We start from the raw sequence: 27,772 nt of genomic DNA on the forward strand, positions 1-27,772 counted from the left end.
ATGTTGTTATGGAAAAACTACACATGGATAATGAAGAGGCTACTAATCATAAAGTGCTCTGCAAATCCTAAATCATAAACAGAAAATGCAAAATGGAAATTCTCTGTGGACATATGAACAGAGTAAAATTCTAAATAGAACAAACTTTTAAGAATCAACTTAGTGTTCATCAAACTTGATGAAAAACTTAGGATGCAAAGAGGGTCAATGAATTTTTCTTTCAGGGAAGAAAACCTTAAGCAATAACACCAAGCATTTTAAAAGAGTGTTTAAAATGAATTTTATTGTTTGAATTTTACAAGTAGTCTTTAGAGGCTATAAACAAGAACTCTTGCAAAACTCTAATAAATAGCTTGCCCCAAGTCCCCAAAGGAAATGGAAAACAAAATGAAAACAAAACCCAGAAGGATAAGCAAGACTTCAGAATGCTTGGATGTTAGCAATATTTCTCATTTACAAAGAGATATCAGGCAATGTACAATCTCCTTTATACAAGTTAAAGAGAGCAAGAGACAACTGAAATCTTTACAAAGCACTCCGAAATCTTCCTATTTCCATAATAGAAATGTTACCAGGAAAAAAAAAAAAAAAGTCCCATGGAGAAATCACAATCATGAATGAAACTATAGCATAAAAATCTGGTAGTGGGTGTGGTGGGGAGAAAGAGAATCCATCCTGTTTCTTTCAGGGATGGAATAAGGAATGAGTTCATATCACTCAGGGCAGGGAACTTCCAAGCATATGCCACTAGACTGCTGAATGTCCCCTTAGGCCAGAGTCACCCCTAAAGGGGCGAGGGGTCAGTTTAGTGGCAATTATGAAGGCAAGAAACAAGTGGGTGTTCTGGGGTCAGTCAACACCGGTTGGCCTGTGTTCTGCAGTGGTGCCTGCCCAGGGGCTCACAGCAGCCTGCACCACTAGACAGGAAAAAAAGCACATTAGGAATTTCTGCAGCAGAATCCTCTGGATGACCACAAAAAGATGCAGAAAATGCCGTGCTTAGATTTCACACTGGGACATGCAGATTTCAAAAGCCCATTCTATTACAGTCGGTGCTCCTAACAAGCAAGGATTAAAATTCATGATTTAACATTCACTGTTAGCTTTTCCTAATTACAAACACTGGTGAAGTCTTGCTTTGGAGAGGAAGATTTATTAATATAGTCATTTTTAGCAAGCTTAGAAATTTTTTTCTACATCTTTAGCTTTAAAAACCTCAACAAAAACTATGTATATTTTTGACCAAAATGCATACAAGTATGGTTTTAGTTGGCAGAATTAGGAAACCAATGAATGTTTGGAGCCAGGGAACTATAGAGAGTTAATTCCAATTTAGTGGGACTTACTTAAGCCAAACAAAAAGAGCCCTAGCAGAATGGTGCACCTGAAACCATCTCCCTGGGAAAGAAAGAGCAGGAAGTGACATCACAATGAAGGATCACAGGGGTGGGCCCTGCAGGCCTGATGATGTCCCTCTCTGGTTTACAGACTTGTTGTATAAAATGACCCCAATTTGGCTGGTCTCTGAAAAGGACAAACAGCACCAGCTCACATACAAGTCCTTCAAGGGAGTGGGGGGCCTTTACTCAAAGCTCCTCCCTCTCCAGGCATTTTTAGGAAAGAAGTTAAGGAAACACCCCTCCCCACTCCCCAAATAAATGAGTTAAAAAAAACTTGGCTTTCTTAGGAACAATGACACTTGTTAGATTACAGGGAAAGCTTGGGTTACCTGAAATAGATAAGAAAGCTGATGGGAATAGAGGCAGATGGCCAGGAGGCACCCTGGTCCTAGGCCCAGTTTCTGTTTAAATACATAACAGATAAAGATATTGTGCAAAAAAATAAAGACATTCACATTTTAGCAGTTAAACTTTTATTTTACTTTTTAAAATTTTTATTTACTTATTTTTTTCTTTTCTACAAAAGGCAGATAATGATTGTTGATCTGCAAATGTTGTGTTGTGCACTCCCAAAGGGGGTGGGTGGGAGGCTGGGGAAGGTGCTGAGAATGCTCCTAAAGGCGTGAGTGAGGGGCTCAGGGCACCCCCAGAGAGCACGCCCTGCACCCTCCTCCTCTCCCGCAGCCGTCCCTAGCTCATGTCTATGGTGTTGAAGACCCACTCCGTGAACTTCTTCAGCTTGTCCGAGGCATTCTGGGACTCCTCCTGCAGCCTCAGGTTGTCTTCCCGCAAGTGCTGCACTTCTGCCTGCAGGTGGGCTTTGTCCTCCTTTTCCTGGAGATGGAGCAAGTAGAGGAGAACTAGCAAGGGGGCCCTACCTGGCTTGGGCTGGGGAGGAGGAGCCAAGGGTCACTTTATCCACCCATTTCCATTCTTTATCCCACTAAACCCTGCATATATGGCCTCTGTCCTGGGGCTAAGCCATTCTATGCTCAGGAAAGAGAGCTTCAAATCTACAGTATTAGCTTGGAATGGAATATATTGATGTGTATTTAAGACTCTGTTAATAAGAACTAACCTGAATTTTAGGTCATTGTTTTTATGGCTACTGTCTTGATCAAGTTTAACACACCCAAGAAACAAAATGGTATTCAGTTCTCCTAGTGTGAAAGCCCTAATAACAAGGACCACATGGGAGTCTGGACTGACACATCGCACAAGGGGTGGGAGGCCAGGAGAGGGCTGGTGGGATGGGGAGCTGAAGTGCAAAGGCCTTCCCCCAAATGGGAACCATTTTTCTGATGTGTGATAGTGAAGGCCTTCTTGCAGAATGTCAGCAGGACCTGAGCTCAAAGCTACCCCTCAGCGTGTGCACAGAAAACTGTGCACAGAAAACTGTGCAGTAACACCGTTTTAAGGGCTCTCACAGTTTTAGGGCAGTTTGCTCCCACAGACAGGCAACTTGCTCTGAGAGTTATGTTTACCTTCTTCAGATCCTCGCGAAGCATCTTCAGCATACCTTCCAACTGGTCCACTTTAGAAGCCAGGGTGGGAGAGGAATCCTTACTACTGGGAATGAGAAACAAAAGGCTGCGTTGGCAGGAGCCTCCAAGGCTGGGTCTCTGACCAGCCCAAGGCTGTATTCATTTGAAAAAATGGATTTCAAGTGAAATTACAACATGATAACCCAATGTGCAGTTTCACTTTAAAAAAAGAAAATGATGATCTTAACAAAAGGTGTCACAGGCTTGAAATACAGCTAATCAATAGCTTCCTTTGTTAAAGATGCTGCATCTACTGAAAAAAGAATGTGACAATAAGCAAAAAAGGTCTCTCTGGCAGCACAAGAGGTACTTAATGGCAGATCCATAGTCACATGGCACAGTGATTCCTCAGGGATCTCTTCTGGGGGCTCAGGGAAGAGATACTCCTGTGGGGGTGGAGTGGGGCTGATGCAGGATCTGTTTGGGGCCACTAGCACAGGACAGGTTGCTGGTTCCCAAAAAAATGGGTTGTAGTCACGAGCGTGGCTGCAGCTAAGTCATCGTGCTCTTGTCTTAAACACTAATCTAAGCATCTTAAAATATTTGAAAAATAAGACTACATGTTTTAAAAGCTTGTCAAAGCTTAAAGTCTTATATTCTGTGCCATTATGATCACAGTTTTCTTACGTTCTATCTGAAGTGCTAGTAATATTGTGTGGGGCGAGTACTAACAGGTGCTGAAGGACAGAGGCCACCAGCCTGCCAGTGGGACCCCACAGCCAGATATGCTCCCACCCAGGGCCAGGAACTCTATCAGCTTCCTGCCTCACCACCTCTACCTGAATCCAAGCTGCCGACAGCTTCCTGAACAAGTTCAGCTAAGTCTCACGATCTCAGTCACACCACAGAGACTGCTGGAAAAGCACACACCTCCTCTTTCCAGAGGCCAAGAGGGAAGAGATGGCGGCTCTGTATTTTCTCAATCATGGAATAAAAGGCATTCTTTACTTCAAAGTTCAAGCTTGCGATACCTCCCTAAAATGAACTGTCATTCTTTCTTCTCATTCTAAGTCTACAACAGCTCCAAAGAAAATCCAGAGTGGCATGGAGGATGAAAAGGCTGCTGACCAATGAATGATGATGTCCTCCAAACTTCTAAGGCAGGACAACCAACTAAAGCTGACAACATATGGCTTTGAAAAGAAAAGCGGTTAGCAGTAATCCACAACATAATGTGGTACAACAGGCAGGCCAGTTTTGGGGCAGGTGGAAGGTCAAAGACGTAGTAGGATAAGACACTGGCAGATGGGGAATGAAATGTCCTCACAAAGCCACTGCAGGCTGTCAGGCTGATGAAACTCTCAGGAGCCTACCTGAACTTCTACAGATTCTTCAAAATGAGTAACATGTCTGTGAGTGCACTGGTAGTATTTAAAACATATGGAATTCCATTTGCATCTGTTTAGTCTATAAGAAACAAAGAGCCAATTCTTTACCCTCATCCTATGATTTGATAATTCCATTCTTTCTCAGGAAAACAGTTTTATACTTCTCTTTGTTAGAGACCTCATCCTAAGAAGGCACATTTTTGTCTTTCCTTTAACTCTACTTTTTTAAATTTTTTTTTAAGTTTTCAGTAGCTAAACTCACTGTCATTCAGCTCACTCCTGCTGTCCCAATAAGACTGAAAGTGGCATCTGTCACACTCAGAACTAATGATCCATTGCTCTTACTACACTTTCTTGGCTAAGAGCCTGTCCTTGCAGGCTGTTCAGAGAGGTCCTCAAGCTGCGTCCCATAGGCCATCAGCAGGACCTGTATCAACCTTGCTTTTCCTGCTTCTTCCCACTTCCAACCCTGTTTTTTTTTTTTTTTTTATAGATATCTGGATTCTTACTCATCCTCTACACAATCACCGCACCATTTGAAAGTAAGAGGAAAACAGAAAATTCGGTCTGCACACAGTTGAACAGAAGTTAATGTGCATGCTCTCTACACAGAGGAAACTCTGGACCTCTGTTGCTGCCTTTTTACTATCTTATTTTATACATGTCCTTAACTATCCTGGTGACCCTGCTTCCAAGCACAGGAGATGTAAGGCACACATGGGAAGCTGCTGAGACGGGCACACAGGCAATGTGGCAGTAATGGCAGTGGGGAAGACTACAGACCCAGACTCCAGGACCCCCAGCACAGGGCCCAGGACGTGCAGTGCAGATGATCTCTCTCACCTGACCTGAAGGTGTGAACGAATGACGGTGAATGGAATACTTAATATTCATAATTATGACCTTAAGTTGGTTAAGAACAGTTAAACTGTGTCTGTACTGCTTAGTTATAAGTGTTCTAACTAAAAAATAAAGTGTCAGGCACTGTGGTAATGTGCTCCATTCAGCTAATCCAGGTGGCTTATGCCCCTCCTTTGCCACATCTGTCACTATCAGGGGGTGACACATAGTGCAGAGTGGTTCCCTCGCCACTAGGCCACCAACCTGCTGTATGATTTCATCTGGGCCAGAGCCTGGTCATCGAGCTGGTCACTGTTGGATGCTGCACTCAAGGGCCGATGGTTTTCATCACTAGCAGCAAAAAACGAGGCTCTCTGGACTGAAAGGAGATAAGAAACCATTGAGCACTTTGGAACCACATGCCTGAGTCCTATGTGTAAAATATCAGCAAATGGTCTATGAGGGCAATCAAGTTTAATATATATAGGACTGTATTTGAAATCTTATTTCTCAACCATTATAATGGAAAATATCACTGTTTTAGCTATAAGAGGATAGTAACATTATAACTTCTCTTTAAAAAGTACCTACTATGAATCAATTTCGAACGCCCACCTTTCCCTGCTCATCAAAGTGGCATTCTAGGAAATGTTTCCCTGGAAAGAGGCCTTGCACCAAATTTCCAGACCAAGGCTTTTTGTACCATTTAGTATGATATAAATGCATTAAAGACCTAGATTTAAACTTCTTGAAACTTCTTACGAGTATGTTTTCCACAAGATGCCTGGCCACTCTGGTGGCCTTTAGTCCATACCACCTGTGTTTCAAAATATCCCAACTTAAAATTATACGAAAATAACCAATAACTGAAAAATCAGGTTAGTACTGGGAATTTCCAGCAGCTAAATAATATGCAGGAGGCAGTGGGAGCAGCTATGGATCACTCCACAGTTGTTTGGCTTCTGATTCTAAGCCTTGTAAATTTCCACCCCAAATTGAAACCTGATGGAATAGCAACTTTAATTCTCCCAAATAAGAACAGTAAAAAAATCATCTGCTATCATAATTTTATAAAGAATTATTTTAGCACCCCAAATTGTGGAGCGATATTCTTAGAATCAAATCACTCTTTACTCAAGAATGAACAGTAGACAGCCTTGGGCAGACACTTCGCTGCATTACTTTTAAGTTTTTTCATTCCAGCAGACCAGTCCCAGTCTGAGGATCTGCATTTAAGAACCACCATCCTAAAGCAAGCACAGAGCCAGCAGGTTGGCAAAGGAACAATGCAGTACTCTGGACTTGGTGCGGTGAGTAAGAAGGGCAAAGGAAGCATCAGGAATTGATGGGGCTGGGCACGGCCAAGCAGGACACTCATTCTGATACACCCAACTGTGCAGTTTGCAGCGACATCTTTACAACATGATATAAAGACCCTCTGAATAAATATTCTTTCCAGTCAAGGGAGAGCTGGGATTCCTCTACCCTTTGCCCATCCTATATGTGGAGATGGCGAGACATCCATGTTATGAATTCCTTGTAGAGGAAACAGCAGGTTCCATCTGATTAATAAAGCATGTGCCCAGCTCAGGGTCTGGCCCTATAGGGTGCTCAAAAGCCATTAGCTCCCTGGGCTGTGGTTGTGCCGGTGAGGTACATGTGCTGTCAGTGTATCCAAGGCAACGGGATAAACAGACTTGATCACAACTCTGCACACAGCAGCATGGCCCTCAGGGTCCCAGGTTGCCCTGCGTGTATCCCACCGCACTTACCCTCATAGGCTTTGGCAGCATCTACCAAGTTGGACCAGTCCAAATCTGCAGCAGTGTCAGGCAGGGGCATAAGGCCGGGGTCTGGTATAGGCTGCCTTCGGGTCTCCTGGATGTCAGTGAGAGAGCTGTCCGAGGCCGAGAACTCTCCTGCAAAAGGGGACAAGGATCAGAATAGTGCCTGTGTCCACAGGAGAACCACTCATGAACTTACCCACTTTCCATTATCAAATAATTTGTAAGCCACTCATTACCAGAATCAATGCCTAATCTATCAGGCGGCTAGTGGCCACCCTAAACCTGGCCTAAAATAGGAACAAGCTTCTTCCAGTCTCTCTTCTTTCTCTTTCTCTTTTTTGGTGGTATTGGGGATGGAACCCAGGGCCTCTTACATGCGAGGCAAGTGTTCTACCACTGAGCTACATCCCCAGCATATTTATTTATTTATTTAAAATAAATGACAGTGAAATGCAATGCAATTCTTATTACACATATACAGCACAATTTTTCATACCTCTGGTTGTATATAAAGTATGTTCACACCAATTTGTGTCTTCATACATGTACTTTGGATAATGATGTCCATCACATTCCACCATCATTGCTAACCTCCTGCCCTCTCCCTTCCCCTCCCACCCCTCTGCCCTATCTAGAGTTAGTCTATTCCTCCCACGTCCCCCCTCCCAACCTAACTATGAGTCAGTCACCTTATATCAGAGAAACCATTTGGTATTTGTTTTTTTTTGAGATTGGCTAACTTTACTGAGCATTATCTTCTCCAACTCCATCTATTTACCTGCAGATGCCATGATTTTATTCTCTTTTATTCCCAGCCTTTTTATTTTTGAGGCAAGATCTTGGTAAATTGCCCAGGCTGGCCCCAAACTTTCAATCCTCTTGCTTCAGCCTCCCAAGTTGCTGGGATTACAAGGCATGTTCCACTGTGCCTGTTCATTTATAAAATAATCTCCTACCATCGCTCTCTCAGCATGAGTCATGGGAACACTAATTATGCGCTGAGGCAATAGGTCTGCTTTTGGGACAGTTGTCTGTCCACATGGGGCTCAGGGTGGCTGTAGTGCTCAACTTTCCCTAATGGAGTCCTGGGATTCGAGCTGGGAAGAGCCTACTCCATGGAGAGCTGAATTTTGAAGCCAGCCCAGGAATGTTTATTCCTTTCAGAGGAGACAACAGGGCATAGTTTTATCTGGACTAGAACCCAGTCTCTGGACTCAGAGAAACACTCAGTCACATCACAGAGATGTAAAGTCTTCTGCTAGAAAAACACCCAGCTCTCTTTTCCAGAGGCCAAGAGGGAAGAGATGGAGGCTCTGTATTTTCTCAGTCATGGAATAAAAGGCATTCTTAAGTTCAAAGTTCAAGCTTGTGATCCTGCCCTAAAATGAACTGTGTCATTCCTTCTTCTCATTCTAAGTCTACAACAGCTCCAAAGAAAATCCCGAGTGGCATGGAGCATGGCACTGGTGAGAGGCACATCCTTGGCCTGTGTCTGCCCTGCATCCCAGGGATGGCCTACTGGAATCCACAGGTGGTTGTGCAGGTGGTTTGAGAAGAAAATCAGACAGTGAGTGTGTGAGGGAACTTGTAGGGAACCAACCCAGGAAGGGGTTGAAATTGCTCTTTTTCCAAGGACACAGGTCATCCCATCCCATGAGCAGTTCCTTGGATGGGTTTTGGTTGCAGCAGTCTAATATCCAGTTCTTTCTAAGGTGACAATTGGTCGAATACAAATATTAAACCATTGTCAACAACTGACACCTTAACAAATAACCTTCCTTCGCCCAGGGTGGGGACGAAGGAGCACCACAAGCCCCTCTGTGCCATTTGAGAGCACACTGCTATTGCTCAAGTTCATGGAGGCGGACGGTACAAAGAGAGGACTGAGGGGACCAGAAAAGCATAGCTCATGAAATATAAAGGCCCTCAACAGGCAGATGCTGTATTAGGAACACAGCAGAGTGTGTCCCTCAGAATGTTAGGTAACATTAAAGTCCATGCAAATTCAGAGTAAAAGTAAAACTCTCACATTAAAATCTACGTGACTCTAGAAATACCTGTTTACACAGGGTTAAAAAGTTCTACATATTATGCCAGCCTGGTAAGCCAGGGTATATTTAGTGCTTGTTTTCCCTTTCAAATTACATAAAGAACCACTCTGAAGTGCAGCTGCTAGTTATTAATGTGCTTAAAATTAGCAAAATTATGAGTAAATGGAAGTCAACAAATACTGCAAGATATTAAATGCTCAGTTCTATTTAAACTTGCTCCCAACAAGGGTAAGTAGGTGGAACAGATGATTTTGTATGTCGCTCACAACCCTTCTGCCCTTTTATCTCTGGGGCTCAAATTTCCATATGGGGTAAAAATTCAAGACAAAAATCCCTTCCCCACTTCCCAACACCTTTCAGTGGTAGTCACCAAATGAGTTAAGGCTGCAGGGATTAGCCCAACAAGAAATGCTCAGTGTAGGACATGATATCACCAAGCTGCTGCCTTTCACAGGAAAGCTAAAGGAGAAGGTGCTGCAGAGGGCAGCCTTTTCTCCCTCTTCCCATGGAGCCCATGGGCTCACTGGGCCTCTACAACCATACTGCCTCGCTGGGCCATGACCACGTGCGTGGCCAGATCTCTGGGGCTGCGCTCCTTGAATGCCAACCTCTAGAAGGCAGGGCTAGCTCTGAATGCTCACGCAGGCAGGACACAAGGAAGGGCTATTTTTATTTCTGCAAAGGTCAGAAAAGAAGTGCAAAGAAACAAAAGAACAACTCCAGGTAGAAGGATACCACAGGTGTAATGGAATTCAGAAAAGAAATTCTCCCTTTCTGGCCCAACATGGGGAGAAAAGAAGAGACAAAGGTGAGGGGCATGTTAAGTTACTACCAAGAGCTTTATTTTAGACTCTGATGGTAGAAAAGTGATCATTACATGTTTGAATTTGATTCACTGGGGGTAACTTCCTGAAGCAAAGAAAAAATAGAGAACTTGTATGAGGATGGGATGCAGGGGGAAGATGGCATGCTCCTACTGGGGGTGACAGGGGAGAAGCTGGAATGGGCTGCTGAGCAGGACAGAGACACGGAGGAACATTTGGGTGCGAGAGCTCAAGAGCGATGCAGGGCAGGGTGAGGCTCAGTGGGACAGCGTTTGCCTGGCGTGTGTGAGACCCTGGGTTCCATCCCCAGCACCACCAAAAAGAAAAAGAAGGACTGGGGATGTGGCTCAAGCGGTAACGCGCTCGCCTGGCATGCGCGGGGCGCTGGGTTCGATCCTCAGCACCACATAAAATAAAGATGTTGTCCACCAAAAAACTGAAAAATAAATATTAAAAATTTCTCTCTCTCTCTTTAAAAAAAAAAGAAAGAAAAAGAAGTTAGGGCTGGCAAGAGATTTAGAAAATACAGCTGCAGAGAAGGAGAAGGAATGTGGGTTTGATGCACAAAGTGGTATAAAAGCTGCAGCAGAATTTGTAGAAGGAGAAAGGACAGAGGGGGCAGCGGTCACAGCAGTGTGTTTGACGCACCATCAGGAACACAGGTCCTATAATAGGTGTCTGCGGGGCTGAGCAATGGCTATCAGGGGAAGAACAGGACTCTGGAGTGGACTTGGACTGAGAGAAGAGAGAGGAAAATACCAAATTTATATCTGAAGCCCCAGAATATGGCTCTTCCTAAAACTAGAATTTTGTTAGGTCACAGAACAGACACAGTATATGTGAAATAAAGGCAAGAACATGGAAGCAGCCATATTTATAAGCCTTTTCCTTAAATAATGGTTGCTAACAGCGTGAATGGACACATAAAGGTGTCAACAAACAGGGGACAATATCCATACAGCCTGGGGGAGACCCAGGACAACTACTCGACTCCTCTGGGTTCTTAGGGTGGCTGTGGGGGCAGGGAATAAAGCTCTTAAGAAGAAACTGATCTAGTGTTAGCAGAATTTGCACAATCTAAACATCAGCTGTGCTGTTTGATAAGAATATAAATTCCCAGATTGTACCTTCAGATCTTAAATCCAGTGTCTTGGGCAAGGTCTAGGAGTCTGTGTTTTTAACAGGCATCCCAGGTGACTCTTGTGATCTGGGATTCCAGGAGTAGGGGTGAGTGTGGGAGGGGCTGATAAACTGATGCACCCTGATGCAGGGTTTGCTCTCAGCAAAACAACTGGTGGCTCTGTCTGGGACCCTGGGTCATCCAGCTGAAGCTAGGGGAACACTTACCATGCAACGACTTCATTCCTAAGGTGTAGGAAGGCCTCCGCAGCGGGAGAGACTTGGGGAGAGAAGGGTACGTGCTGCTGAAGAGGACATCGTTGGGCAGGGCTTGGTCCAGAAGTGAAGCCCTCGAGGTGAAAAAGTGCTCCCTCTGGCCACTGTAAATGCTCTCGTCAGACAGAGTTCTGTGCAAAGCCCGCCTTGAGGTGGGAGTGCTGGGGAAAGGAGACTGAGGGGAGGACAGCGCGTGGAACTGTAAAACAGTGAATACAGGGAAGTCAGCGTCTGGCTCAGACACCAGAACCCCTCATTTATTCCTCTGTCTTTGAGGAGTAAAAGGAGTCCCCAGTCATTGATTTCCTAAAGCCCAGAAGGCTTCCACATCATATCAATACTCCATGTGTGATTCAGACCTGTGACTAACTGGATTAATCAACATGGTGTGGTGGTCAAGAACAAGACTTTAGGACCAGATGAATGTGAGTCTTATTTGAGCCCTGTTTCTTTCACCAAATCATGGAATTTCCCTGAGCCCAATTCCTCATCTATAAAATGGCAGCACAACACCTGTTGGGATTGTCAAGTGCATTAGGTGGGGCCCTGCACTGATCACAATGGCACGTATCAGGCCTATTATGGTCTCCTGTGGGCAGAGCCACCGTGCCAGGAAGAACAGCTTCAAAAGCTTGTCAAGTGACAGCTGGGCAACAAGAGTGTGTAACCATCCAAATTTTATTAACTGAGACCATCGGTGGGTCCTGATAAACACTAACTACCAACAAGCTATACTAATTCAATCTCTCAAGCTAGATGGATTTCATGAGGTTTGGAAATTAGTTTTTGAAGACATATTTCTATTAATAACAGAAGTTGGCTTTATAAATAACAAATATTTTTACATAAATGGCATAGTTCCAGGTAGGTGTGTCTCTTATGGATGCCTTTTGCCTTGTTGGCCAAATTTGATTTTACCTGAGATCTTTCCACAAATAGCTAAATTTTTGAGAATCCCTTTCATTGAGAAATACAGACACATTAAGAATGTTTAAATACTCAGTAACCTGAAAGCAAATGGAGCATCTAGCCTGACAGTAACAAGTCATCCTCAACAGCTCCTCCTAGGACCCTGTTCACCTTGACAGGGGAGCAAGGTGGAGTGAAGATGTGAGGAGGAGGGCTGAGTCACCGCTGGCAGAAAGCCACAATGGGACTTTCCATGACACTTTGACAGGGCAGAGAGAGGATGATTTAGTGACAGCTCCGTTCAGGTGGCTGATGTTACAGACCCAGAAGTACAGAACTGACACTCAGGTTCACTCGGGAGGTCTGGGGCCTGGCACACTTCCACTCAACAAACCAAGGGTTAATCAAGTCAGAGCTGCCCCCAGGGTGCTGTGCACAGCTGCTGCACAAATTATTAATCAAACACACTGTAAATAAGCTCAAGGTGTTACCAATTGGATAAAAATGGTGTTCATTTTTAAAAATTCAGGATGAGTTAAACCTACAGTGTGCAAAAAGCTTGCCCAGAAAATCATGCTGCTGTGATGAATGCTTAGTGAGAAGAACTTGGTGTGGAGGCAACGATTATTTCCCTTCTCACATATGGGGAAGAACAGGCATTAGAGAGATGAATGCTTGGCTGGTTGTAGTTTTTGTCGCTCTTTTAACAATCTCCTCAATCATCTCTCCTCTGTCTTGGAGGTCCTAGGATAGTCACATGAGGTCCCTGACTACCAGGCTGGTCCTCGGATTTCTGGATTCAAAAGTTGCTGCTAAATTTGTTTTAGTACTTTGGTTTTAGCAAAGGAATTTCCAAGTATTGTTTCCACCCTGAGGGTTTTACAGAAGAAAAATTCTCCAACAATTCTAGTTTCAGTCTCTTTGGGAAATAATATGCTTCAAGATCCTTCAGGCAGTGTGTTTTATTAGAAGCTAAAGCTGAAGGAGCAAGGGTTGGAGGTAGGGAAACACCTGCCCAGATGTTCTTTGCCCATTAAAAGATAGCAGACTTAGTCTTGTCTAAAAACTTTGGGATGGCCCCTCACTTCATCCCTCTTCTACTCCAGTCTAAAAGTATACAAAACTGCCCATTCCCAAGAATGCCTCGTCTGCTTTGTCCAGGGCCACTGCCAAGTACTGCCAGCCCTTGGCAAACAATCACAGTGATTTCACAGAGCATCCAGGTGGGAGGAAGGGGTTCCCAAACTGTGTTCCAAGGAGCCATGAGGTTCCTTATAGCACCACTGCTAGGCAAAGAGGTCTGGGTGGGACAGGAACCAAGCCATCCCCACCTCTCCTCTCAGAGCTCAGTTCTACATATTGGCTTTCTCTGTGTGATTCTGTTTTTAAAAAGAACTCCTGAACTTTAAAACCTTTTGGAGGCTACTTATCTGTAAATCTGGTCCTCTGTTCCACAGCAGAGGGATAGAACCTAGAGAGGTGACACTTTGCTTCTGGCTAATCTCCTGTTTTAGTCTCTCACTCTTCTAGCGCCCCCCACCCCCCAGCTGTCAGTGACATGTGTCACCTGTACTCACAATAAGCTGGTAACAGCTCTTCTTATACTGGCTTCAAGCAGAGCCCCTTCCTTTGCTCTATATACCTGGGAGCACTGGTTAGAAAGGTCTGTATATCTGCCTGACCATAAGCACACTCAGAGAAGCAAGGCTTGTGAGTGAGGTTTCTTATAATGCTACAGCTCAACCAGTAGGAGCTTGATGGCAGCTGCGTGGGAACGCTCAGCTATGGCCTGTCCTGCACAGGGCAGCCAGATTGTGTCATCCATGTCACACTCTACTGGCAGGCAAACCTGGGAGTGAGAGCCGCTAGGTACGTGGACCTCCAAGAAAACCACTGTGGCGTTTTGAGTGGGTTCCAAGTCTCACAGCCCAAAGCTGGTCTCCTAGGACCCCGAAGCCCATTACAAAGGCTTGCAGCCTGGGATCAGCGGTGGCCTGGAAGACCAGACCAGGGCACGCTGGCCTCACTGACACAGCAGAGCCAGTCACTCAGACAATGACTTCAGAAGACACAGGGAGCAACTTAGCTGAACTCATCTGAAACTGAACCAGCTCAAAAAAGATGAAACCAGTGAGAGAAGAGAGAAAGTGAGCCTGTCCCAGCCCTGCTCCCAGCCCCTCCCTGCAGTGGGCTGGGGCCAGCATCAGCACTTTCTTTGCAGCAGGTCTCACATGAATACAGTCACAACACAAAGACAGGTGATACCCCTGCTTCAAATAGGAATGCTAAAGTAATTTACTTTGGAAATAAAAGCCAAGAACTAGAATAAGTGCAAAACAGACATTTGCCTTCAATTATTTCCACTGCAAGAATAAATCAAAAGAATGAGAGCTCAGAGGTTGCTCCTTGCCAAAAATGTTGAACTAGGAATTAGGGGAAAGATTCCTTTCAGGGAGGGAGGGAGGGAGGGAGGGAGGAAGGAAGGAAGGAACTTTTATTTTGAAACTGACATTTAAAAATTTTAATATACTTCCTTGAATTTTGATGGATAGACAGAGAAGCACTATCTTTTGCATGGTTTCCATGGAAACCATTTGTACCCTGGATGATGAGTCAGAACTGCTAAGTGCTGACTTCTGAAACAAATGACAGAAGTCAAAATGGTTACATCTGTGACACAATTTAGTAACATAATAAATCATTAATTTCTCAGCAAAACTCCTGAATGGTCCTTGGGATACATTTTATTCCTGTAAATGTTGATTTTTAAGTTTAGGAGGTACAGCTGACCATTCTGGGGGAGATGTTTGTGTGTGTGTGCACACACAGAGGTGATGGGAGAGCCCAGAGGCAGTGAGAGTGCAGGGCTCCTTCTACCTGCCTGCCCTCAGATCACAGTGTGACGCTGTCCAGTAAGAAAATAGTCTAGCTTCCATCTTCCATTCATTCTCCAAGTTCTTCTGAAATAAAAGCTTTCTAGTCCCTTCAAACAGACTATAAATCAATGAACTAAGAACCTCAAAAACAGAAACCTTCAAAGTTTACTGCCATGACTTTTCTGGGGGCTCCCCAGTATACCCCATAATGGACCTCAGGTCCAGCTCAATAAACACCAACTCCAAACCCTGCAGCATGAGATCGCAAGCTTCAGAGGATAAAGAAGCAGGGTGCCTGCAGGAAGCTGTGCCACAAGTCCTGTGAGCTGAGGCAAAAGGCAAACCTTGCTGTGTGGTTCTACAGAGACCTGGCCACTGACAAACCCAAATGCCAAACAAGCACTCAGGATTGGTGGAGAGGGAGACTGGGCTTTAGGGAAGGCACTGATGGTCTGGAATCCTGAGAGAGAAACAGAAGCTTTTACAAAGTACAGAGATCTGGAAAGTTCTGGAGGCAAGTATGTATACTTAGTTGGCTGGATGGAGAGGCAGCTGTCTGTTTTCTTTTGGTGCATGCTCATGACAGTGAACACCAGGCACTTCCTCTGGTACTGTGTGTGCCCAGCTGATTAACTGGCCCATCTGTGAGGTAAGAATCTCATGGGCAGAAGGCACTGAAACCTCTATGGAGAATTTTCTAGCTGACAAGGGACCTACAGGTTTCTCTGAAAAGTTCTGTGAAGCAGCATCATGTAGTTGAAGACCGAGGGATTATGCACTTTGAGTAGGGCACACTAGAAGAAAAAGCTGATGGCGGGTAGAGTAGGTAAACAGGAGCCAAGACTTCAGAGATGGCTATGGCAGTGAAATTGGGAAAATACCTGGGAAAACTGGGAAGGGGGATCCAGAGAAGAGGAACCAGCAATCAAACTCTAGGGCAGCTGTAACTAAGGCTACAGCCCCCTCAAATTTGACTTCTAATTCCCATCCACCCTATGCTCTGTCTCATACCTTAAAATTCTTCTGGGATTCAGGAGTTGGGCTTTCAAGGTCGATGAGCTTCTTTAGATCCTCCTCAATGGTGGACTTGGAGGTTGGCTTGGGGGACGCCCGGAGGTCCCTGGTTGAGGCCCGCAGCCTGGTGTGGGCTATTTCACTGCCATCACTCTGATGGCGCCTGGGAAGAAGGAGAGATATGTGGAAACATAGTCAACAGGCCGACCCAGCCATGGTGGGCTCTGAAGGCTGAGAGAAATATTAAAGATGAGAGAAGAGAACCACTCCTGTTTACTTCAGAATGCATTCATGGGAATGAAAAACCAACTTGAAACACAAATTAAAGTCTGATGAATAAATCATTCTTCTTCAGGAAACTATTGAGTCTACTGAGCCAAAATTAGCATCAGATTCACTAAGACCACAATGCAACCTTCAAAGGAATAAAAGCAAAACTGAATGAACTATTTAATTTTTTACTGTACCACTGTGTCAAAAAGTCCTATATTTCTGGGCACAGTGGCACACACCTGTAATCCCAGAGACTCTGGAGGTTGAAGCACGAGGATCACAAGTTCCAGGCCAACCTCAGCAAATTAACCTATTGAGGCTAAGTTGAGAGCCTGTCTCAAAATAAAAAATAAAAAAAGGTTGGGAATGTAGCTCAGTAAAGTACGTCTGGGTTCAATCATGAGTACCAAAAAAAAAAAAAAAAAAAAAGAACTTTCTTCTCAGGGGTTCTCACTAATTTCCAATTTGCTGTACTGGCCCAGTTATGAAGAATTCCAGCCTGGCTTGGTGGCACACAGTAGAATCCTAGATACTTGGGAGGCTGAGGCAGGAAGACTATAAGTTCAAAGCCAGCCTCAGCAACTTTATGAGGCCTTAAGCAACTTAGTGAGACCCTGTCTCAAAATTTAAAAAAGGGCTAGGAATGTGGCTCAGTGGTCAAGGGTCACTGGATTCAATCCCTGATACCTTAAAAAAAAAAAAAAAAAAAAAGGAACACATGGGAAGGCTGTGGTTAATGGAATCAAAACCACGAGTGTAGACTGAGCACCAGTCAGTTATTCTGAAGAATACCCTTCAGATATGTTCTCTCCTAGGAGGGCTAAGACTCCCAAATTCAAATGTTCTGCGGTTCATCTTATTCAAGGAATGAGGCAGAAAAATAATTTAAGAAAAATAAAATCTACCCACCAAACATGCTCTTTATACCCCTAGCTTGATCTCCTCTACTCTAAGAAATCCCCCCACCTTTCCCATTCTCTGCCATGTTGAAAGAAAACCACTGAGCAAGAGAAGCAGGCCTCTTACTTTCTTGTGTCCATGAATCCCACAGAGTTAATGGTTCCTTCAGGTTTTTTCCATCCAATCAAGTACTTGCTCGTAGCGCCCTGGCGAGGGTAGAATGTCCTAGGACCAGAGGAAGATGAGGAGGAAGAGGAAAAGGAAGGCGCAAGCTGTGAGGCGCTGGCGGGGTGAAGCTCCTCCTTTGGTGAACTTCGGGCACTGGAGAACACAACCGGGCTGGCAGAGTGCCGGGAGCTCATGGTACTGAGGAGCAGAACAGAGATAAAACTACTTAAGAGTGCATCCCAGGGCCACTATGCCAACACAGGTTGGGGTGGTGGCAGGGTGAAAGCACCATAAAGGTTTCATAAAATATTAATGGGGCTGGCTGGCTGGCATTCCTTGCCTTCTCACTAGAATTTAAATGTCTACTCAGAGTGACAAATGGTTACTGAGGCTTGACATATACTTAAGCTAAAAAACAAAAACAGTTGAGACCATCAAATCCAAAAGTGGCAAATGACATCAGGAAGGGCCGGGCAGGTCTGGTGGTGTCAGGGGCTGACTGGAGCACACTGAACTCTCTTTCCCCATGGCATCTGGCCTTGATGTTGACTCCAAAAAGCTCTTCATCACCAAAGTACTTCAGACTGGTTAAACATTACAAAAGTAAAATTTACAGAAATAAAGGAGTCCCAAACTCAGAGGTTTCAAAGGAGCTTCAAAACTGAAAGAGGCAGAATTTTCAAAACCAGGGATAAGAACTGAACATTACTACAAATGCGGAGGGCCTTTATCTGTAGGATTCCACACTTCCTTCCCAGTGATCTCACAGTACCCAGATTTACAGTTTGAGCCCTGCTAAGTTCTCCAGCATAGGACAGGTGACTTGTACCATAATGGGCTTTGGGTTGCTGGAGGTTTAATTAATAGCAGGTGGTTCCGAAACATTCTTCGGTGGCACTTCCATTTGTCAAAAGCTAATGGTCCTGAGCTGAATAAACATGAACCTTGTTAATAATGTATCAATATTGATTGCTCAGCCATGATAAATGCACTACAGTGATGTGAGGATGATGACGGGGACATGGTGAGATGCACACGGGAAATCTAGACTGCCTCTGCAACTTTCCTGTAAATCTGAATCTATTCTAATATCTAAAAACTTATTATAAAAAGGAAATTAAAAACCCAAATTCTACTGACCCTGAGATAATATATATTGGTGAAAATGAATCTAAACAATCCTACCTCATTCTTTACATAGGTCAATTCCAGTTGGTTTGTATACTTAACGTAGTTCTAAAGATTATGGACTATAATATGGAAGATCATCTTTATCATAGAGGTAGTGGTTTCTTTAATAAGATCATAAAGGAAAATATTGAAGCCTTTTAAAATTAATAAATTCTATTATCAAAAGACACAGGAGAAAATATGCATATCCAATAACAGGCTCCTGTCAACTTACAACTATACTCCTAGGACTCAACAAGACAACGCAGTAGAAAGATGGCAATGATTTGAAGAGCAACTTCAAGAGGGGATATCTAACAAACCTATAAACACTGGTGCTCAACATCATCAATTACCAGGAAAAGGCAAATTAAATCCACAAGGGACCACTACATACCCCCCAGAATGGCTAAATTAAGAAGAGTTATAATGTCAAATGCCAGAAAGGATGCGACACAACTAGACCTCTCGTATACCACTGAGTGGAATGTTCCCTGCTACAGCCACTTTGGCAAACGAGTTCACAGCCTCTACACTGAAGGTATGTACATCCGACCAAGTACCACTTACTCTCTATAAGCTTAGAAAAAAGCATACAAATGTGTAGCAAAGGACATATCTGAGAATTTGTAAAATCCCCCACCTAAAAACGAAAACGATCCAAGTATTCATCAACAGTAGAATGGGTAAATGAACTGTAAAAATGTCCTCATAATATAAATGTAAAAAAGCAAAGGAAACAAATGCTACCCATGACACGTAGATAAATCTCACTAACATGTTGACTTAAAGACACCAGACACAGAATAACATGTACAAAATGATTCTATTTGTATAAAGTCCAAAACATCAGCAAAACAAGTCCATGATTTCCAATTGAACACTGTGCTTACCCTGGGGAGGAAGCAGAGTGACTGGGGATGGAACAGGGACAGTGCGGTGTGTGGGGGTTGGTGATGTTCTAGTTTGTGATGTGGATAATAATTGGGTAGGTAGGTACACTTTGAAAATTCAACTGTATATACTTATCATCTTTTTCTGTATGAATGGTATCCTTCCATGAAAACCTACCTGCAAAAAGTCAATAACCTGAAAGGAGTCCAGGAGGCTAGGCCCACGGAAGGGTAAGACGTGGGAGAAGCAAAGCCCATCTGGAGGGCTTTCCATATTAATGGACTCTTATTATCTCAGACCAAATATAATTACCTCCTTTATTTTTATAACTAACAGGGAAGAACTGGGCTGAGACTTAAAACACAATTTTTAAGAAACAGCTAGTCTCACCCTGTCCCCACCCCCCAAATATTATTCCAGCTAGACAAAGTAGAAGAAAACCTCACAAAACCTTAAAGGGCAACATAAATTGAAAAGCGATGCAACCTTACCTCTTGAAAATGAATATCCCATCTGTTTGCTTTTAAAATTAAAAAAAGGAAATGCAAAACTCTTCCACAAGTGCAGTGTATTAAGTCAGTAAGGAAAAAAATAATACTAGATTTCTATTATGGAAGAGACTCAAAGTAGAAAGATGAACCAAAAGAAAAAAGAATCAAGAGACTGACAAGCTCACAGAGTGGCATTGAGTCACCAGAGACCCCAAGCACACATTAGCAGGGGAATATCGCCAGAGAGACTTTGGAAACAGAGTGCAGCCTTGGGCATAATTTAAAACAAAGGGCAGGATTGTGACAAATATATGTTACTCAGAGACAAGATTTAATCTTTGCTTTGCAGATTTTTTCCCCCCATTTTATCTACACTTGTAGATAGAGAGATGCCTCAAGCCCCAGCCCTGGTTGGTGTTTGAAGCAATTCCATGAAAATGAAAAATGGTGGATCAGGATCTAACTTACACAGCTCTCATCCTGGATGACCATGTACTTGTTTTAACTATCCATTATGACTGACATCCATAAGTGAGAGCAGGTATGTTTAAATTGCTAGAGCCAGTTCTCAACTTCAACATGTTAAAATACAGACTGCTGCCCCCTCCAGAGGTTCTGACTCAGTAGGTGGAATAGGTTGGAGGGGGCATGAGAATTCACACTTCTAGTGCATTGTTTCCAGGGCATACTTTGAAAACTGCTATTCCAGAGGTATATTTAATTGCCAGATTTCACATTGATCAACATCAAATTATCCTGATATGATAACACTGGTATTCAAAAGTTCTGGGGCTTTCAAAGACTAAATGCTTGGTCAAAACATTGGCCAGGAGAACAGAAAGTATAATGCCCAGCCCATTAGTTTACAAATGATTCCTCCATGTGGTACAAAACAGCTATGCTGGTTTTAGCATAATATATGTATTGCAGAAAAGGAGAGTTAAAGAACAGACTTGGAAAGGTCCAAGGAGACAGCAGCATATACACTATAGTTTTTGGAGCTCTTTCTGTTCTGCATAAATTTAATTATTACCATTATTTCCCTAATAGGCATTCAATAAATGCTTGTGCTTGATTATATACTCTTCAATGGAAGGAATTTATCAATGCAAGGAACACATGAGATTACCATTAAATATTTGTTGAGCTAAGTGTTTATGCAGAGTACTCTACATTTAATTTCTTTACTTTGGTTATAGTCTGTCTCCCCTGTTTGAAGGGAGATTCCTGAGATTTTTCCTGTCTTGTTCATTAGTACATTGCCCATGCCTAGAAAAGTCCCTAGCAACTGCAGGCATTCAATGTATGATGTAAGAAACTGCCAAATAAACGATATGTTAGCAATCAGGTTTTATTGGGGGGGGGGGTGTCTGGGAATCAAACTCAGGAGAGCTCTGCTATGGAGTTCTATCCCCAGTCCTTTTTATTTTTTGAGACAGGGCCTTGCTGAGTTGCTAAGGCTGGCTTAAAACTTGTGATCCTCCTGCCTCAGCCTCCTGGGTTGCTGGGATTTTAGGTGTGTGCCACGTCAGAAGTCAATCTTTAAATATAAGGACGTATTATGCATGCAGATGGTGTATTTTACTCATAACTGTATTTAAAACTAGATGTTGCTTTATTTTTACTGTGAGAAACAAATCTATAAATGATGCTTCTGTTTACAAGTGTATAAGTACATAAATAAGACCACTGAACCTGGCCACTGGTTTTATCTATGAACATGATGGCTGATACTAGCTCCCAGGTGTGACATGCCAGCACACTTCTGTTACTAATACTTAGACAGCTCTATTTAACAATTGATTAGATTTGTGAACAAAGGCACATGTAAAAACAAATGAACAATTAGTTGGTGTGGCTTCCTTCTTAATATATACAATTCATGGCATGAGAGGAGCACACAGTAGGCAGATGAACTTCACCTGGGAGCTCTTCTGAACAGTGCACTCTTGTGCCCTAATCCCAAATATGTTGATGCAATACAGCTGGGGAGGTACCTAGAAACTGGAAAACATCTCTCCCCAGGTACGAATGCTAATTGAGGATTACTGCTCAAATCCAGCTGAACCCTTCCTATTGTTATGACTTGGTCAAAATCCAGCTTCCTACTTCTCTGGATCCAGCAGGTGAAGCCATGGGAACAGTGTTTCTAAAGCCATGGACTGTGGTCTCTGCAGGTGATGATGTACAAGCAGGGTCCTGAGCTAATGTCAGATCTTCTAAAACCCCAGAAATCTGTATTTTCAAATGTCTCTGAAGGAATCTCATGTTTCCTAGTGTTTAAGAGCTACTACATTAGCTTGTAAACTTCTCACACTCTTGGGTCTTTCTCCTCTTCCTCTTGTGGTTCCATCCTTGGTCAGCTGTGGGTGGGCCTTCCTGAAGCTGACAACCCTACAGCCTCTAGATCACCTCAAGGTGTGTACCCACACATTGCACCTAAGTTTCTTTGAAATGGGTTTAGTTACACTACAATGGACATGAGGTTGACAGCTCCCTGATTTTTAAGGGGAACTGTCACTGGGCTGTTTGATTATCCAGGAGATTTCATGTTAACTCAATATGCTGCAATTCTATTACCCATGATGACTTTCATGGAATTGTGTAAGAAGGTAATGAACCAATCATATGGAATAAAAAGAGCAATACTTATATTTGAAGTGAAAACTGCAATACTTGTTCCTTTTCTTACTGTGTAAAAAGTGAGTTTAAGTGTGTATGGCCAAACTAAATCACCAAGAATACAAGCCAGGGTGTCCTAGATTCTACATGAGGAGACCATGACTTTAATTTTATATCAATTATAAGGGTACTTCCCCTTGCCTAAAAATGGAATGACTGTGGATTCTGTTTGGCCGTTCCAGGATTTTTTAAAAGTAAGGGCACACACACATACACAACACTAGATATAGAAAGAGGGAAAGAAAGGGGCAACAGGGCAACTGAATCTGTCCAAATTTCTCATATTGATCTAATACTCAAAGGGAACCATGAGCCAAATGTGCTGCCACCTGGTTATTTCACACTCCCAGTTGTGGTGAAACTTCATAAGAGGGGATAACCAATCTGAAAAAAGGATGCTTCTCACAGTGGGAGCTGCCTGAATCTGCTTGCTGACTTTGCAAAGGGATGAACCACCCAGGATGGGGAAGCACAAATGTCATCAATCAAAGCCCCAAGTGCCAAACCTACGAGGGCCAAGGAAACGGTTCTGAATTTCTGCAAAATGACGTGAGACCATCCCTTCCTGCGGAAAAAAACATCTGCTGGCCACCGTGTTGTTGAAAGCTGCCAAAGGGAACACTTGGAGTCATCTACTATTCAGGCATGGCATGGAGGAAGGGTTTTAGACAGGTTGGGCTTGCTAAGGATGGTATTTTCAGGATGGGGAAAGCAGCAATTAGTCACCTGTCAAATGTCTGTGGCAAAATCTGGGCAAAGGCTGAATGTTGGCCTAATACCAAGGGGAGGGAAGCTGACTGGGTTTCCTGTGATTGCTGTACAAGCAACAAGCCTTTTGGTGACAGATAATGTGGAGGATAATGATTAAGGAGGACTCCTCCCACTGTGTTCAACATTAGCCAATTCTATACTATATCAAATACTGGGCTCCATAATTTAGAAGGGCTTCAGGAGACAATAATTCCAAAGCATTGGAAAAAAGCAAACAAGGGAAGAAGGTATGATTAAGATAGCAAGGGGAATCTACGTGGTTGCAGTAGAGATAACAGCCCATCTACAAGAAGCAGATATTTAGTCCAATATTTAATATAAAGACATGTAACACAAACAGGATAGGGAAATGGAATGGCTAGGTGTATGCAGCAGAAGATGCTTCAGGGATCATTGTTGAACCACAAGATGAAGAAGTCTGCAGTACTAACCTATTTAAAATATGGAGCTAACATTATCATTTTATTGGGCACAGCTGAGACCTCTGTCATGTCCAAGTTTGGCATCTAAAAAGGATAAAGAAAGCAGGAAGCTTGAGAAGAGAAAATATGATTGATTATAGGATGAACACATACAGGATAGTTACAGGAGCTGTGAGACACATGCTTGTGAAAGAAAAAGTGACAAGATAACTGCATAAAGAGCTGATGAAGAGCTCAAGAAAGGAAATGACAGAAAGCCTTTTGTCTCACAAGGACACTCACAGTTTGCAATACATTTGACAACCTTTTTAAATCTCAACAAACACAGAACAACAGCCAATTAGTAGGGGACCAGGTATTAGATCAGATAGGAGGGATCATGTGGGGCAATGGTAACCAGCCAAAGGCCATAAAGGTGATCAAGGGTAGACCTGAGGCATGGACTTATCTCAAGCCCTAAATCTTTTTTCCATAAGTTTCTCAATTAATGTGCATGAAGGTGAAGGGATATAACAAAATTTATTTTTCTTTCTTTTTTGACCACCTTATAGTCAATGATCCATATCCAATAACTAGGTTAAGGCAAGTAGAACCAACCACAACTTTTCATAACGTTATAGCTCCAAAATCATCTTCCTGTTCAAAAAAGACTGAATTCAGAAAAACCACCTACTCCCTTTTACCTGCATGTTTAAATTCAAAAGGACAAAATGTTGAACAAGGAGATGACCTGTGACAGGCTGAGACCATGCAAAAGGATGTGGAACCTCTCCTTCAAGATTACTTTTTCTTCTTTTAAATAAAGCAACTGCATAAATTCTCATCCTGGTAGAGTGATTTAAATATGGCAAAGAATGGACTCTGCACTATAAACAAAGCTGTGCTGGTGAGCTCAGCATCAAGCATCAAGCCTTTGTGGCTTGACTGAGGGCTCACTTCTTAGTGTTGACTTGAAATTTCAAACCATGGTTTTCAGCCTCTGAGGTCGCTAAAAGTAAAGTTCCACATAAAATAACTACCCACTCCCATAAACTGGAGGAAATTCAGCAAGATAGATTAGGCTAGTTCACCTGGAGTACTGCTGTATAAAAACAAAGTAAAATGTAATCCTGAATGGAATGTTTATTATGGGCAGGGCCACAAGACAAAAATTATGAACAACTAGGCTAAGGTAGAAAGAGGAAATTACATCCTTGAAGAGAAGTTCTGGGTTTGGAATTTTAGATGTTGGACTTTTAGATTCTGAATTAGTCTATGACCCTTAGAAAAAAATAACACTTTCATCTTTAGAAAATAATATGGAAGAGAGGCAACTGACTTAATAATTGAAAAAAAATGCAGAAAAGATTTAGAGGGAAATGTTATAAAGACAACTGAATCGTTTCTAAAGAAAGAAGGCATATTGTTTATATACATGCCATACCAAAAAGGGTACAGAGAACAACATTTAAGCACAGGCCTCTAATACACAGAGGCACCCAGCCCAGGGCCACAGCAGCTGGAAGCCTGCCTCCACATTCAAGGATGCTGCATGTAGGAAATCCTTCCTTCCTGCTACCCTCAAGAAACACAGCTTTTCTGGCATGAATAGTTAACTTACTAGTTTAACCAGGAAAAACCCATTCACGCACGTGAACTGTACTGACAGCCAGGGGCAGATATTTCTCTTGATCTTTAACCCCTTTAATGAATGTCAGATATTGACCAACTATGGGAAGATCCTGACCAATATCTGCATTTAAGGTGTTATAAAGTTCTTCCTTAATACATTTTGCAGATTTTTCAAAATGACTTTACTAAAGGTTTGTGCTTTACAAGGACTTTAAGTATGCTATTATACCAAAACCCATACACAAAAGCAGTACAGCTCTGTGCCAATATTGATGTGTCTGTACAATAAGCTTTGACATGGTTTTCTAGGAGACGGTTTTCTAGGAGGGTCAGGAGTTGAGGATTTATGTGACCTTTAAACTGATTAATTGATAGGGGCCTTGTGAAAAAACAAAGAGGGGAAATTAAGAGAGAAGTTATTGCTGTTTGCATTATCAAAATGCACTGGCACCCATGACACAAAGGTTTTTAGGATCAACATGCACGATGAGATCCTCTTGTACCGATGGCAGTAAAAACATGTGTGATGACGTCAGTGGGGAATGGTTGGCTACAGGGCTCTGATGGGGACGAAGGGAAGCAAAAGGACAGTTTGAGATAAGCAGAATGGCAGGCTAAGGAGGCGGGCACAGAGGTCTGGACACCAAGACAAGTCAGAATGTTACAGGAGAGACGACCACACACAAGCATGAGTGGAGTTTTCAGTTTTTTAGGAAGGGCTCAACAGTTCCAGCAGCAGACTTTCCACTGGTCACAGGACTACAGCATCTACACCAACTGAAGAGGTCCTGAGTTCCAAAGGGGAGTTCCAGAACTCCAAGAAAAAGAAAAAAGAATCCAGCTGGCAAGATGTAGTAAAATTGGAATTATCTTTGCCTCTCCTATGCTCATCACAAACCTTTTTTAAAAATTTTGTTTTTGAGTGGTTCATTTTAAGATCTGAAAGTGAAATAACCATTAGAAAAAATAAATAAAAATTAAAATCTCTCTCGAGATTTCCAAGCTTCATAGAAAATACATATATTCTAGGGAGCAACACTTTAGAGCAATTAATAGACTTTTTAATTGTAGAAGGATATCAGTATGTATGGCCTCTCTTAATGACATTCAAACAACAATGCTATGTAATTACCAACCTGCATTAATGCGGTTCTCATAGGGTGCCACAAAAACCCTGCACAGTCATCAAGGGAGTAGAGAGTAGGAACAGCCCAGCCAGAAATATGCAGTGGAACTTAATCACTGTAATTTAGATTTTGTCACCGAGTCCCAGGTACAAGCTTTTATGCACTGTCAAGAGATCTCCACATTAATTGCTGTTCCTGTCTTCTGAGGACACAGACACTCTAATTTGCTGTGATTTTCGTGTCTCTAGCCATGTTCGTTTGGTAGCTAAGTCCCCTTTTCCTCCAGAAAAAGAGGGCTGTTGAAGCTCTGATTACCCAGCTCACTCTGCCAAGATCAACAGGCTGAAGTTATAAAGCATCCCTGTTTACCAGAGTCTAGAAACAAATGTGACTCAGCCCTTCTGTGGGTGGGAAGTCCTGCAACCTTCCCTGAAAGGCCACATTCTTCTCTTTACTAAGTATGACTTTCAATAGAAGAGTTGTTTCTAAGTGATGATTTCAATGATTCTGCATGGCCGATTTGAAGCAGAAAATTTAGATAATCCTTTGAGCAGCTCCGGTCAGCACATTTGGACAATGAAAACCCAGGTGCCTACATTTTTGGAGAGCTCTGCAGATCTCCTGGATTTGTCAGATAATAGCACTGTTTCACGTTTTGTGATTTGGGGACAGGGGTCCAGTTTTCCAACCTTCCTCTCAGTGACGCCAGTCCTGACAAATTCTCTGTGACTTTCTGCTGCAAACACATTAGGCCAGAGAGAGCTCTTCAAGTGGAATACCATTCTTAAGAAAAGGTACCTTTCAAAATGAGGCACTGAAAACCAGAGAAATAGGAGTCCCAGCTAAATCTAGTTTCTAGGTTAGAAACTACAGAGAAATCATTCTGATTTGGAAACTGTCAAATTCACAGTCCCTAGTTAATGAGATGGTGGAACATGTAAAAGCAGCCCATGAGTGTGGTAGCTCCATGCCATGTGATTCTGTCTGTGTTCCTGTGGCATCTGAGGCCCAGCTCTCTGTTCTACTCTCTCAAACACACCATTGAGTCAAACACTCTATTTTCTGAATCGTGGAAGGGTAGAGGGGTGCTGGGTAGTCACAATATGGAAACACTTTCCCAAGCTCCTTTTCACTTGGGGTCACATAGTTTGCAGACCTAACGATTATTTTTAAATCTGGAATGTGGGAGTGGTAAACAGAAATAAACCTTGTAAAGCACTTCCTTAGGCTTGGAATCTTAAAAGAAGAGAAGCTTAAAAATGTTATCAGTAAGAATACAGACAAAACAAAAACAA

At 42.9% G+C, this 27,772-nt stretch overlaps 1 protein-coding gene across 16 annotated transcripts in view; it reads right to left on the reverse strand.

The window, feature by feature from the left end:
* Positions 1-255: 255 nt before the first annotated feature.
* The window catches only part of Sipa1l1 (signal induced proliferation associated 1 like 1), a 367,512-nt gene continuing 339,995 nt past the window's right edge, over positions 256-27,772 (reverse strand). For 14 of the 16 annotated variants that reach the window (XM_058577710.1, XM_058577721.1, XM_058577720.1 and 11 more), the window contains 7 exons: positions 17,268-17,507; positions 15,966-16,131; positions 11,122-11,368; positions 6,885-7,031; positions 5,377-5,491; positions 2,885-2,969; positions 256-2,234 (listed from right to left, as the gene is read on the reverse strand). In XM_058577710.1, the coding sequence (XP_058433693.1) occupies positions 2,091-2,234; positions 2,885-2,969; positions 5,377-5,491; positions 6,885-7,031; positions 11,122-11,368; positions 15,966-16,131; positions 17,268-17,507 (1,144 nt within the window). In that variant the 3' untranslated portion in view covers positions 256-2,090. The remainder of the gene's footprint in view (positions 2,235-2,884; positions 2,970-5,376; positions 5,492-6,884; positions 7,032-11,121; positions 11,369-15,965; positions 16,132-17,267; positions 17,508-27,772) is intronic. The other 2 variants (XM_058577718.1, XM_046440984.2) reach the window with 1 other exon arrangement.

Source organism: Marmota monax, unplaced genomic scaffold, assembly GCF_021218885.2.
Source record: "Marmota monax isolate L192 unplaced genomic scaffold, Marmota_monax_Labrador192_F-V1.1 WCK01_AAM20220418_F8-fsc00017, whole genome shotgun sequence".
Classification (NCBI taxonomy): domain Eukaryota; kingdom Metazoa; phylum Chordata; class Mammalia; order Rodentia; family Sciuridae; genus Marmota; species Marmota monax.